Raw genomic sequence first — 15,291 nt, forward strand, 5'->3', positions numbered from 1 at the left:
GTGTGACTCCCTAATGATGCATGTGTGTGACTCCCTGGTAATGATGCATGTGTGTGACTCCCTGGTAATGATGCATGTGTGTGACTCCCTAATGATGCATGTGTGTGACTCCCTGGTAATGATGCATGTGTGTGACTCCCTGATAATGATGCATGTGTGTGACTCCATGATAATGATGCATGTGTGTGACTCCCTGGTAATGATGCATGTGTGTGACTCCCTGATAATGATGCATGTGTGTGACTCCCTGATAATGATGCATGTGTGTGACTCCATGATAATGATGCATGTGTGTGACTCCCTGGTAATGATGCATGTGTGTGACTCCCTGGTAATGATGCATGTGTGTGACTCCCTGATAATGATGCATGTGTGTGACTCCCTGATAATGATGCATGTGTGTGACTCCCTGGTAATGATGCATGTGTGTGACTCCCTGATAATGATGCATGCGTGTGACTCCCTGATAATGATGCATGTGTGTGACTCCCTGATAATGATGCATGTGTGTGACTCCCTGATGATGCATGTGTGTGACTCCCTGGTAATGATGCATGTGTGTGACTCCCTGATAATGATGCATGTGTGTGACTCCCTGATAATGATGCATGTGTGTGACTCCCTGATAATGATGCATGTGTGTGACTCCCTGATAATGATGCATGTGTGTGACTCCCTGATAATGATGCATGTGTGTGACTCCCTGATAATGATGCATGTGTGTGACTCCATGGTAATGATGCATGTGTGTGACTCCCTGATAATGATGCATGTGTGTGACTCCCTGGTAATGATGCATCCGTGTGACTCCCTGGTAATGATGCATGTGTGTGACTCCCTGGTAATGATGCAGCGGTGTCCCTAGAGGCTAGACATTTATACTGACCCTGTTATTTAGACAAAATTTGGCATCAAAAAGGTTGGAGGGGTGATGTAGCTGGTGGATTCCCTAGCCCCTAAGAAAGTGACACTTACCTTACTTTCGTTGGTATTCTATTATGCCTGAAAAATCATAACTTCATCATGGAAAAAAACCTGTAGCTCCGTCAATATTTGCCTGGAAGGCGTTGATTAACCACTTCAATACCCTTATACACCTTCCTGCCCAGACCAATTGGCGCTCTCACTTTTGAAATGACGTGTGACGCAGTACCCAAACAAACTTTTTGTATTTTTTTTTTTACCACAAATAGAGCTTTCTTTTGCTGGTATTCATAATTTGCATCACCTCTGGGGTTTTTATTTTTTGCGCTACAAATAAAAAAAGAACAAAAATGTTGAAAACTTTTTTCTTTGTTTCTGTTCCAAGACGTAAATAAGTAAATTTTCTCCTTCACCGATGGGCACTGATGAGGCAGTACTGATTGGCTCCGATGAGATGGCACTCATTAGGTGGCACTTATATGCAGCACTGATGGGCACTAATAGGTGACACTGGAGGGCACGTATAGGCGATACTAATGGGCACTGGTGAACACCATTGCTAGGCAGCACTAATTTAGAGGTGTTGGCGCGCATCACTGATGGATACAGAGTGCAATCCCTAATGGGCAATGATTGCCATCCCTGGTAGGTTCTAGTGGGCTTACCTGGTGGTCATGGGTGGGCATCTGCTGGGGGGGCTGCACTGATAATCACTCAGTGCAGACCCCCCCGCCCCCCCCCCCATCAGGAGAGCAGTCAATCGTTTCTCCTCTACTAGTTTATTTCAGCATGAGTAGAGGAAAAGCCGATAAATGTGCTTTACACGTTTACACTGTGATCGGCTGATCTCGTGGTAAAGAGTCTCCATCAGAGGCTCTTTACCTAGATCGGAGATACAATGTATCAGACTGACACACTACACCACTGATTGCCGAGCTGCGGGCATGTGATAGTGGCTTATCCTGCTGGACATCATATGGTGCCCAGTCAGGATAACTGAACCACTTCCTGGACGTCATTCTGCTATAGGCTGGGCAGGAAGTGGTTAACAAGACTCTACCTTTATATAAGGTTACTTATGCTAGTAGAGGTATGCCAGACAAGTTCAATAAGGTTTGGGGAGGTTGGGTGAATGATATGTCCACAGTAACTGATTAAATGGTTTAAGTCTAAGGCAGCCCATAGACAGTGCAAATTTCTTGCTTGCCCCAATCAACACACACATTGTTAACAGGGAAATGCCTCCTGAGCAATTGTCTTCTCCTGGCGGGGCGGCAGAGGTGGGCAAGGAAGCCGTTCCTGCCTGAAGAAGACAGTGATTATCTTTAGAGGCTATAACAGCTGCTTGCAACAATCGAAAGCCAGTCCTGCAGGCTGGTTGTACCCAAGTTGAGTGATTGATCAACTTGGTGCATTCAGCCTGTCCATTAATGGTTCGAATCTCGGCTGATTCAAACTGTGTATGGCCAGCCTAACACATCTATCCTCCTATTACATACCTGAGGTTACGGTATAATCCATGTGCCTTAGTACTCTCCAGAGATGATATTACATCAGCATTTAAGGTTGTGCCTGTCATCATCATACAAAGCCTAATTATACCTCACATGGACTGGCCATTGTCATGACAATGCCTCACTTTATACACCATGTTAATGATCGGTTTGTGATGGGTGTCTCTAACGTGTTACTTAGACCCCTTTCACACTGAGGCAGTTTTCAGGCATTTTAGTGCTAGAAATAGCCTCTGAAAAGCACCTAAAATCTGCGTCCCAATCATTTGCATGAGTGCTTTCACACTCGGGCTGTACACTTGCGGGATGTTAAAAAAAAGGTCCTGCAATCAGCATATTTGGGGCAGGTTTGGAGCGCTGTAAAAAGTGCTCCAAAAACGCCCCTGCCCATTAAAGGGCAGCGCTCCCGAAGCGCCTTAAAATTGCTTCGAAAGCACCGCAAAACGGGTGTTTTAAAATATATATTTATAAAAATGCCCGCTAGCGCCCGAAAAGTGATGCAAAAGCGCAGCTAAAACGCAGCTAAAGTAGCGCAAAAATGACCGGTGCTTCAGTGTGAAAGGGGTCTTAAAGTTGTATTGACTGCTATTGTTTTTTGTGTCTGTAGTTTTGGTTGTAACTGTTGTGTACATTCTTGTATACTTTACACCACATGACCAGGCCATTTTTTTGAGTGGTCGTGCGACGCTGTACACAAATAAAATTGATGTCCTTTTTTTTATTTGATCATCTCTGCGTTTTTTATTTTTTTGCGCTATAAAACAAAAAAAAAAAAAAAAAAAAGACTGACAATTAAAAAAAAAAGACTTTGTGCTATAAAACATATCCAATAAAATAAAAAAAATAAAATTGAATTTCTTCATCAATTTAGGTCAATATGTATTCTGCTACATATTTTTGGTAAAAAAGTCCCAATAAGCGTATATTGATTGATTTCCGCAAAATTTATAGCGTCTACAAACAATGGGATATTTTTATTGAATTTGTATTTATTATTATTCTTTTTACTAGTAATGGCGGCAATCAGTGACTTATTGTGGAACTGCCACATAGCATCAGACAAATCGGACCATAAGTGACGCTTTTTTGGGGACCAGTGACATTATTACAGGGATCTGCTAAAAGGCAGGGGTTAACATTTAGGGACGATCAAAAGATTAAATGTGTCCTTAGGGAGTGCTTACTAGCTGTGTGGGGGATTCTTTAACTGTGGGAAGACAGAGATCCGTGTTCCTGCTTGTCACAGAATGGCGATCTGCCTTGTTTATATAGGCAGACCGCTGTTCTGCCTCTCTCCGGAACGATCGGCGGGTCCCGGTGAACATCAGGTCTGGCAGACCTGCTGATTGGCTCATGCTGTGTCCAATCACAGTGGGAGCTGGTCGTCGGCAGTAGCTGTATGCGCCACAAAGCCGGAAAAGCGAAATGCAGGTATGTGATTTTGTGCAGGAGATCCGCCGCCCAGTAGTGTATGTATGTTGGTTGGTCAGCAAGTGGTTAAATAAACAGGATTAAAAAAAAAAAAGTTTTTTTATATTTAATGAAGACTGTACTGCATACTTCTTAACCAATAAATAAAATGTTAAGCTAGGGTTGGAAGACGTTCTATAGAAAATGTATTAGCTAATGAAAATTAAAAGGGTAGTTCACCTTTACTGACTTTTGCCAAAAACAACCCCAAGCATTAATGCATCATCGGTACATTAACATGTAGAGCTCCATTTTGTAAAAGAATGCTTAATTTTTTAGTTTCTCATTCCATTGTCTTCCCCTCTCCATCCGGCACCGGACGCACCGAGTGTTGGATGCACAGCCCCAGAAACTCATAAATAAGGCACTTCATGCTAATGTACTGAGGATGCTGTAACAGACTGAGAACCTAAGTTTATTTATAGAAAATCATAAACTATAACTTTTCCTATTATTTGCACTATTTACGTCTTTTTATTTGTGAACATACAGGAGGAGATGTACTAAAACTAGTGAACACAAATGATTTGCTTCCGCTACTGTAATGTGGTCTAACCTTTTTCTACAGTCATACACTGACATCTAGTGGTTACTTATTAAAACTACAACAATTTTGTCTCAAACAGGAAAAATCTAAGCGACAACGTGCTTTTTTAAAATAATTTATTGTCAGTAAGAAAGACCGGCTAATGGTAGATTTCAGTAAAAACCTTTACAAGACCATTGCATCACAAATATACAGACACCATAAAAACCGTGTCGTGGTGATTTTGGTTCTAAACGGGTATGCAGTGGGTCCCCATTACACTTTCCAAGTAGGGAAAATATTCCAAAATACAGAATCTCTGGTGAAGACACCCTCAATTTGATCTAAATAGGATCAGGCTTAGCCTCAGTTATATACAGTCGTTGCTGTAGTCATACCTGGAAACTGTTTCATTTCAGAAGTCAAAAACCTCAGTGGAATATAGAGATACAGCAAAGCCCAGGTTATTGAAACAATCTACTGGCTAATAAAAGGGCAAATCTTGAAATAACTAACTCATGTTCCAAAGGAAAAAAAATCCACAAAATATCTACAAAAATCTAGTTAATGCTATTGAAATCAAAACTGTACATTACATTTACAAGTGGAAAAAAAAAAGTAAAAATAATATTTCGTACTTTATAAATACACATGTCATGCTACCATGATGTAGTGGTGTTTTGTTCAAAAATAAAAAAAACAAAATAGAGATCTATAAAGGTGAAGTGGAAATAGCCTATCCAAATGGTTTATTTGTCTTCATTCTCGCAGATCCAGAAATTAAATACATCGTACGCACTCGTATATGCAGCATGGTGTATTGCAACTATGCCAGATAGACAGCACCAAATCAACAAAAATAAAATAAGAAAAAAAAAAAAAGGAAAAAATAATGCTACAGAAAACAAACAATAAAATAAAAATATACGAAGACGATATGAGTTCATTATGAAATGTTGAAGCTAACAAATGTCCAGGCACTTTTGATGCTGTTAAACTTCGGTGTGATGCTGGGAATCCAGGGAAGGAATTGTTACGTCTTCGAAGTGGCCATCATCGCCGCTTTCATAGTCACTAATCATGGCCTCTGATTCCATATCACAGCACGCAGACACGTCAGTGCATGAAGCTGCAGAGGTGTATCCCGACATGGACATGTTGTCCACCATGGGTACTTGGAAGTCTCTCTTGTACCCTATTAAGTAGGATGTATTATAAGGCTCTCTGTAACTATTGCTATCTCCACTGGCGGTGTTTTGAGGTTCTGACATACTCGCTGGATATTGGTGATGTGGAAGGTACTTATTCAGGTTGAATCGCTGATTACTTTTTGTTGAGGAGCCCAAGCTGCCTACAGTAGACATCTCTCTGAGCGGCTGCATGGAATCTACCTGTTCGCTATACTCAGGAGGCAGTGGAGGAAGTTCATCTGGCGGTGGAAAGTCTTCCGGTGGAGGTGGAAAGTCATTCTCTATGTCATAGCCTCCAGGATAATAATCGGTATCAATAACATGAGGGTCTGTGTAATGAGGAGCAGGTTCTTCAACAACTTCGTAATGAGGGTATTCCTGAATATCCGGCAGTTGGACACTAGGCATCCAGTCTGAAGTATCCCAGTGGTAACCTTTTAAAGAACAAGCAAATAAAAAGGCAAAACGTGTTAAATGACATAAAAGCCAATTCAAAAAACAAACTTCATTTTGCAGTTTACAATGCAGAACTTAGAAGTTAATATGCACAAACACTCACAGTTATTGCTTTGAGGCGCTTCATGCAAAGCTTCATTGATAATAGTATTATGCCTTTCATGTATTGGTGCCTGACTGGGAGAGGGCTTGCTAAAAGGGCCTCAACCTCTTTTGTCCTGTCTACAGCATAGTTTTCACTAAAGCAAAGATCGGTAAAAGCTCATGCCTGATTATCACGCAATACCAGCACTGCCTAAATTTAAAGTGCTATTAAAGGCAGATTTAAAAAAAAATAAGAAACATATCATACTTACCTCCTCTATGCAGTGGTTTATCCCTGATCCCCCAGGTGCTCCTGGGCCCTCCCTTCTGCTGAGTGCCCCCATAGCAAGTAGCTTGCTATGGGGGCACCCCAGCAGGCTGAACCGCTGCTCTATGTGTACATTCACACACGGAGCGTGGCTCGGAGCACCCCCGCTCTCTCCTCATTGGCTTACTGGCTGTGAATGACAGTAGGGGCTAATAATTTCCACTCATGTATCAGCCAATGAGGAGTAAGAGACCCAGGACTAGGGTGACCATGTGTCCCGGATTGCCCAGGATAGTCCCACATTTTGCAGGTCTGTTCCGGGCACCTTTATTCCAGGACAATACAGTGTCCTGGAATGAAACTCACCGCTTTACCTAAATGGTAGTTTAGAAATGTGGTCACCCTACCCGGGACACCTGCTGCTCTCGTGCACATAGCTGGATCGAGATAGGTAAGTATTAAGGAGGTGGGGGATGCTGCACACAGAAGTTTGTTTACCTTCATGCATAAAATGCACAAAGGTAAAGAAATATTGAGCCTTTACAACCACTTTAACTGGATGGCAACAGACCTCTGCCTAGCAGCACTCCACCAAAAATAAAAGCTGAGGCTAGTATGTTGTAATCGCAGTGAATAAAATTGCAGAGACATGGGCAGAATTGGGGATTAGGCTGGGACAGCTGAGAAGTTGTACAAGAAGCCAAATAATGGTGTCTGGAGTTTTGTAACCAGAATGCTGAGGGGCATTGATGCGTGAATAAAGAAATAGTCCCTATACATATGGTAAGTAATACACAGTACGAGTTTTTAACAGTGCAGTTTAGGCCAGTTCTATATACAAGATCTGGACCCAAGAAACCCCATGGAACAAAACCCCTCCTGAAACAGAATGGGGGAAGAATAGAAAGCAGAACAATATTCTGCAGGTGGCCCTTTCAATAACCACCAATATTCATCCTTTAATTTCAACAAAATAAATCTAAAAAGATGTTTGCTGTAGTTTCGTAGATGTACTATGTATATAGCTTATGGTATTTCACCAGTCCTGACTTCCTACGTGTCCAAACTGAACTCCTTTTACAGGGGAAGGCCTCCTCTTTCACTCTCCAACTTGTACACCTCAGGGAAGTTTGTGACTGTTATATTTGTTCCATTGGATATGATATTTATAAATTGTATCTGAAATAGGAAGCAGGTAGTAGATGCACTCAACAGGACTTATAACAGGGAGAATTTCCCAACACAGTTTAATCAATGTCAATGTTTCGGCGGGGCACAGCCCACCTTTATCAGAAGGGTGGGCTGTGTCTCCCGCCAAAACGTTGGCATTTATAAAACTACATTGGAAAATTCCTCCAGTTGTAAGTACCATTGAGTAAACCTACTGCTGGCTTCATACTATGCCTTTTTTCATGGATTGCACCCAGGACAATATCCATACACTACACTACTACCTGTATATTGTATTTGTATAGATTTGAACAACATAGTAATATTACATTCAATTACATCCTATGCCCTAGATGTTCCCTAGTTTACTAATAATCCTGCAGGAGCATCACAACAAAGCCATTAGTTTACTGGGTCAAAACAAATATCATTAAAATAAATACACAAAACGTTAAAAAATTAGGCAACACAATGTGCGGTAAACAGCAAACCACAAATACAAAAACTGCAAGTGAAGGTTAAAAAAATGCAACAACAAATTGCAAAAAAAAAAAAAGCAGCACTATTAGTATAAATACACAACATGCAGAAGTCACCTCTTGAATTCCTGACTTCAGGAACTGCAAATGACTCTTTGAAGGCAAAATTAAAAAAAAATGAAAACAGATTATATTAGAAGCAATTACACAGAAATACACAACTACCTTATACATACACAAGAGCCTGAATATGATTATACAATTTGCTCCAAAAAAAAAAAAAAAAATGAATTCACATTCATGGCAAAAGGAAGAAGTGAGCCTGTCATCGTATTACCACAATTTTGTGCTGAAGAAGATTAGCTTTGACACTTGCTTTTCATTGCAATAAAGATGTATTGCTACAAATGAGTTGCTATAATCTATACCACAAAACAAGACTATAAAAGGAACTTATGCTGAACATAATAACTTTAGGAGTAAATCATGTGTAATGCGCTGTCACACCATCAGCTGGGAAGAATCCTTGTTTGTAGTGTACAAATCCAGTTGACACGTCTAAGGGGTATATTTAAGAGAGAGCGCTATCCACTCTCCTTTATGCTCCTTTACTTGGCCATGTACACTGTGGCTTGTACTTATGGCCCATTCATAAAATGCAGGCCATGGTGTTTTCTTTGCCTAATGCATTAGATCAGGCGGTCTCCAAACTGCGGCCCAGGGGCCGGATGCGGCCCTTTGCTTGCTTTTATCTGGCCCTTGGGGCACGAATCCTCCCACTGCTACAAGGCACTATTCTGCCATCGAACACCAACAATGGAGCACCGTTTCTCCCACTGACACTAATAATAGGGCACTATTCCTCTTTATGATACCTACGATTGGGCACTATTCCTCTAACCTAATACCAAATGTGGTGATGTTTACTCCTACTGATGCCAGAAAAATTTCCACTACCGCTGGCCACGATCTGGCCCTCCTGATTTCTGAAGGACAGTAAACCGGCCTTTGTTTAGAAAGTTTAGAGACCCCTGGATTAGATGAATTGGGCGCTCAACCGGTGGCCCTCCAGTTGTTGCCAAACTACTCACAAGTCCTATGAGGCATTGCAAAGCTGACAACATGACTCCCAAAGGCATGATGGGACTTGTAGTTCTGCAACAGCTGGAGGGCCACAGGTTGAGCACCTATGTGACTCTGAGCTTCTCAATTTGAGGGGAGCTGGTCATGTGATTTTGACAATTCACGTGACCAGGCTTTCCTCTCACCTTTTTTCTTACTACACTAATTCATTAGTATTGAATTCTCTGCCATTCTTAAGCCAGCTGTATGGTCACAAGGCAAGACAGTTGCACTTGCATATTGCTCAGAAGGTCCCATCTGGGCAGAGTGTATGCACAGCACCATAAGTCTATGCCTGATTATACTCCACACTAAAGGGTATAGGTCACTTGTATCTGCACTCCGATGAGAATGTACACTTATGTGAGTTTTTCAAGGATTTTTTAATTAAATAATGATACATCAACAAATAACTAGACTATTTTATTCTAAATCTCTCTACTATATGACTATATGATTTATCAGCCAGGTGAGACAGGAACCTGAAAATAGATTATTGATCTCTATGCAATTGTCAACAATGAATGTTAGCCAAATATGTGCTAGAGAAGTATTGGGTAAAGTAATTTGATCCATTAGATTATTTTATTTTGATTTATGACCAGAAGTTTATCTGAAGGGCTTGCCTATTAAAGTTAAGGCTGGGTTCACACTGGGTTTCTCTGCATCCAATTCACAGTGGCAGGAGATTTTGATCGGCTCTCTATGTAGCCGTTTCACATATCTCTGCAGCGGCTCCAGTGCGAATATGCACAGGAGTCCTAGGCGTCTTTTGGTCCATTTCAGATCCTAATTCAGCCAAAAGTTGGGGCTGAAATCAGACCTGAAACGGTGAACGGGGACCCACCAGACCCCCGCTGTGAGCCGCATGTGAAGATAGTGTGAACCCAGCCTTAAGGTAAAACTTTTGATTTAGTATTGGACAGAGTAGAGAGAACACCAGTCAGTTTTTATTGCTGTCTGTTCCTCCATTAGGGAGATTCATCCTGTTTACTATTAGCATTCAACCCAGGTTCACATTGAAGCAATTTGCCGGCAATTTTGCGGTGCCATACCGATTCCAAAGGGTAGTTCTTGTACGTTTGATGATTTCGGGGGGCGATATGTGTAGACATCTGTGCAGTAACCTGCACAGATGTCTGTCAAATCACCCCTGAAATCAGTCTGCATTGCCGGGTTGAAACTGAACTGAACAATTTCTAACCCAGTCCAATGTTAACCTAGGCTAAAAGTGAAAGTAATAGAAAATCCCAAATTTTGGGTTGTCCCCAGAAAGGTAATTGAGGGGAAATCTTCTAATGAGGACACTGGTTCTAATGAGCTGGGAGTTTTCAAAGGGATTCCCCTAATTTGCAGAGATTTCCTTTCATTTCCTATTTGGCTATGGGACAAGAAGTGAAGGTAAATCTCCCTAATGGGGCACAGCTGGCAAAAAATAAACCAACAGGGGTTATAACCCTCCCTCACTCTAAAGTATTTTCCTATAGTTCTTTAAATACAAAATAACTGCATAGTGATCAATGATCTCTGTTCAACACTCAATTTCACGTCAATTTCACCCGGACAGTTCGGGTTCGGAATCATGCGTCCAGATTTCAGACTGCCTGAAACCCAAACACATTATTCAGACCGGACTATGGCTTCCAGATACATCTGGATGAGAGGTGCTGACTGCCAAGGGGTGAGTGAGCTCCCCATCCATCTCTGTCTGTGACTGAAGTCTCCCTCCTCTCTCCTGCCTCTGAGGCTGCGTATACACGACCGGTCCATCCGATGAGAATGGTCCGACAGACCGTTTTCATCGGTTCACCGCTGAAGTGGCCTGATGGTCTGATGTGTGTACACACCATCAGTTCAAAATCCGATCGGGTCAGAACGTGGTGACATTAAACATAACGACGTGCTTAAAAAAACGAAGTTCGATGCTCCCAAGCATGCGTCAACTTGATTCTGAGCATGCGCGGGTTTTGAATTGATGCTTTTGTGTACTAACCATCGGTTTGGCCCGATCGGTCAGCGGTCCCTCGGTTCGATTTTAAAGTAAGTTTTAAAATTTTGGTCCGAAGGATAAAAGACAGATGGGCCGTACACATGGTCGGTTTGGACCGATGAAACTGAACTTCGGTCCATTCTCATCGGTTTGGACCGACCGTGTGTACGCGGCCTGAGTGAGTACACTAATGTAAATCAGGGTTCTCAGAGCACCCCTTACATCAGAATTCCCCTTTACACCAGAGGCCACAGTGTTCCCCTTTACATCAGAGTCCTCTCCGTACATCAGAGTTCTCAGTGTTAAATGAGGGTTCCCAGAGCATCCGTTATGTTGGAGTCCCCAGAGTTCTCCCTTACATCAGAGTCTGCATAGTCTCCCCTTACAGTGTAAGGGAACTCTGTGAGTTCAGATGTAAAGGGGGAACTCTGTGGACTGAGATGTAAAGGGAGAACTCTGTGGACTGAGATGTAAAGGGAGAACTCTGTGGACTGAGATGTAAAGGGAGAACTCTGTGGACTGAGATGTAAAGGGAGAACTCTGTGGACTGAGATGTAAAGGGGGAACTCTGTGGACTGAGATGTAAAGGGGGAACTCTGTGGACTCAGATGTAAAGGGGGAACTCTGTGGACTCAGATGTAAAGGGGGATTTTTGTTATTAATTTCATATTATTAGAAATGTTTAATAGAAAAATATATGTATAGTTTATACTATAAAAAAATGCTGTGTGCCGCTAAAGTGTTTGGGTTTGACTTGAAGAAAAAGGTGGCAACCCTAGTTTCTAAACCAAAAACAACTGAAAGCAAAATGGACATGTTTGTATAAGCCAAGATCATCTTGTTATATATAAAGACATATACTATGCATTATACCAGTACAAACACGACATTACAGAATGTCCAAAATTTTTAGGAAATCACATTGATGACTGCCTTTCACTGCATCAGATGCCAAAAAAAGGCAAGAAGTATTACGAATGGTAATCCAAAACCTGCAGACTTAGATAAGCTTATATCCAGGGGTTTCATTGTATTGCCGTGGTGTTTTCAGTATGTTCACAATTTCCATCATCTTATTTTATTAACTAAATCTCAATGTATGTAGTGCATCCGTTCCTGGATTCTTGGAGTACACTTTCCAATTTTGTGCGACAGTTTTAAATTGCCCTGCAAGGTAAAAAGTGAGTGGCAATGCATTGCAAAAATGTCACCCTCTTTATAACAAACGGCCTCTGCAGATTCACCTCCACCATTCGCTATGACAAGCAGATGCAATGAAAGTCCATTCATGTGAATATCTTCCAATATATGTAGACTAATGAAACACTTAGATCAAACTTAAGGCAGCCAGGGACTAGAAAACAACACATGATGCAGATGTAACGGAAGGTTATCACGGGAATAAACAAGTATCATTTTAAAAACATGCACACTTATGATTAATAAGCCGAGAATGGAAGCACAGCAATTACATCACATACACATATATACCTTCTTTTTCCACCGAGTCAACAACAGCATTGACAAGGTGTATTACTGTCACAATGGAAGCTTGTAAAAGGTAAGAGAAAAACACATTAAAAAACAAGCCTAGAGCATGACATCTACACACACTCCTACAAAATGATACTAACCATGGGGGCTGATTTACTAAAACTGGAGAGTGCAAAATCTGGTGCAGCTCTGCATAGAAACCAATCAGCTTCCAGTTTTTTTTTTTTTTTTGTCAAACGTTAATTGAATAAGCTGAAGGCAGAAGCTGATTGGCTACCATGCACAGCTGCACCAGATTGTTCACACTCCAGTTTTAGTAAATCAACCCCATTGTGTTAATTTATTATATTGACCGTAAAGCAAATCTATAAACCAAAATAGAAGATTTGGATGTTGATGAACGTATCATAATGTATCCTGCCGATCAGAATTATTTTTAACTACCGTATTTTCCGGCGTATAAGACGACTGGGCGTATAAGACGACCCCCTCATTTTCCAGGAAAAATGTGGGTTTTGGGATATACTCGCCATATAAGACTACCCCCTTCCTACTAGTCTTTCTGGAAGCTGAGGGGTAGCTGGAACCGCTGACAGGAACAGGCTTTTTTCAAATCTCACTGTGCCATTACATTACATGCCTCACTGTGCCATTACATTACATGCCCCCACTGTGCCATCACTTGCCCCCACTGTGCCATCACTTGCCCCCACTGTGCCATCACTTGCCCCCACTGTGCCATTACTTGCCTACACTGTGCCATCACTTGCCCCCACTGTGCCATCACTTGCCCCCACTGTGCCAACAGTGCCATCACTCAGGTTTTGCCGATTTGTTTCCAGGCCGGTGACAGTCTCCGTCTGCTGCGAGCGTCCATGATTTGAAAGCCGCGCCTTCTTCTTAGCGTGTCATGTGATAGGCAGAACACAAATTTTCCCATCAGCGCCTCTGTTCTGCGTTCCGCCTATCACGGACGTCCTCTCGTCTGAGGGTGAGAAGGCATCTGTGATAGGAGGAACACAGAACAGAGGCGCTGCTGGGAAGATTTGTGTTCCGCCTATCACAGGACACTCTGAGGAGAAGGAGCGGCTTTTAAATCATGTACGCTCGCAGCAGACGGAGACTGTCACTGGCGTATAAGACGACCCCCGACTTTGGATGCATTTTTTTGCATCCAAAAAGTCGTCTTATACACCGGAAAATACGGTATAATGATTTTGGTCTCATTCCATTTTTAACTAATACTCTATATCATATTTTATCTTATATCAAATCTTCGTTATGCAAATATGTAATGCACTGTGCATCCATGAAAGAAGAAGCTTTTTTTTTAGGCGAATTTAGGGCCCATTGAACCCTTTGCACGTGTTAAGGCCTAGTATATGGGTGAAAAGGAAACTAGCATTCTAACCGTCTGCTCAAAACGTGAACTATTGCATTATAATATTTCACATTTCATATAACTATTTTAAAAAATCACTATTTTATTGTTAAAAAATATATATATATATTTAATAAAACACTTGCATAACCTTTAATGAGTTCAAATACATTGACCCTGTCAAACCTTAAAGAAGAACTAAGATTTTTTATTTTATTTTTATTATTATTATTATTATTATTATTATTATTATTATTTATCTAACTCCCCAGGGGACCAAGTGATTCTTATTGGTGACCAGTTGTGGCATGCCCCACTTTTAAATGCACAATGGAGTTTATTTACTAAAGCTGGAAAGCGCAAAGTCAGGCTCACTTCTGCATAGAAACCAATGAGCTTCTAACCCAAGCCTGTTCAATTAAGCTTTGGTAATAAAACCTGGAAGCTGATTGGTTTCTATGCAGAAGTGAGCCTGATTTTGCACTATGCCTGTATGCTGATTGAAGCTACACCCCATTCTGAAGCCCAAATTATGAGTGTTCATGTGAGTGGAGGTACAGCCAGCACAATGCCCCACTCCCTCTCGAATCTAATTGATCTGTCGCTATTATGAATAAAAAAAATCAGTACTTCTTGTTCGTTCATAATAAAAAAAGTTTGCTCCGAGCATCAGCTTTATAAATGAGTGATGAACAATGTCAGACACCATCCAACATTTCTGATCACTCATTCATTAATAGTAAAAGCCATTGGTGTGCGCAGCCTATTGCATTAGGGTGTGCACCCCAGAGCCTAAACACACGTGTGTGTATATCAGCAGAGCAGCAGACGTGTCATTAGAGCAAAGATTGGTGTCAGTAGGGCAGTAGATGGTGTCAGTAGCTTTTTTTACTTTTATAATTTTTTTTATAGTTTTTTTACAATTATTTGTACGATATTATTTTTTATTGTATTGTATTTTTTTTTAGGAGCCCCGTTGGTGCAATATCAGGGACCTAAACAGACCCTTGATGTCTCACTTTTGAGACAGGGAAAGAAACAGAGGACAGAGATTCCCCGATCCAAGGAAAAAAAATACATTTTGGTTGCACATGATTGTATATGGAAGTCAGCAGAGCTTCTGCTCATTTACTAAGCTCTGGGGCAACTGCTCTTGCAAAGTGCACAGTCAATTTGCCTTTAGTAAATCAACCAATAGTGTACATAATGTGTGTAAGATTGTT

General features: G+C 41.4%; 1 protein-coding gene across 5 annotated transcripts in view; it reads right to left on the reverse strand.

The window, feature by feature from the left end:
* Positions 1 to 4,554: 4,554 nt before the first annotated feature.
* The window catches only part of FAT1 (FAT atypical cadherin 1), a 302,956-nt gene continuing 292,219 nt past the window's right edge, over positions 4,555 to 15,291 (reverse strand). For 2 of the 5 annotated variants that reach the window (XM_040334417.1, XM_040334425.1), the window contains exons 27-29: positions 12,685 to 12,744; positions 8,199 to 8,234; positions 4,555 to 6,058 (exon numbers count right to left, since the gene is read on the reverse strand). In XM_040334417.1, the coding sequence (XP_040190351.1) occupies positions 5,427 to 6,058; positions 8,199 to 8,234; positions 12,685 to 12,744 (728 nt within the window). In that variant the 3' untranslated portion in view covers positions 4,555 to 5,426. Of the gene's footprint in view, positions 6,059 to 8,198; positions 8,235 to 12,684; positions 12,745 to 15,291 lie in introns of those variants that run through there. The other 3 variants (XM_040334433.1, XR_005745015.1, XM_040334441.1) reach the window with 3 other exon arrangements.

Source organism: Rana temporaria, chromosome 1 (assembly GCF_905171775.1).
Source record: "Rana temporaria chromosome 1, aRanTem1.1, whole genome shotgun sequence".
Classification (NCBI taxonomy): domain Eukaryota; kingdom Metazoa; phylum Chordata; class Amphibia; order Anura; family Ranidae; genus Rana; species Rana temporaria.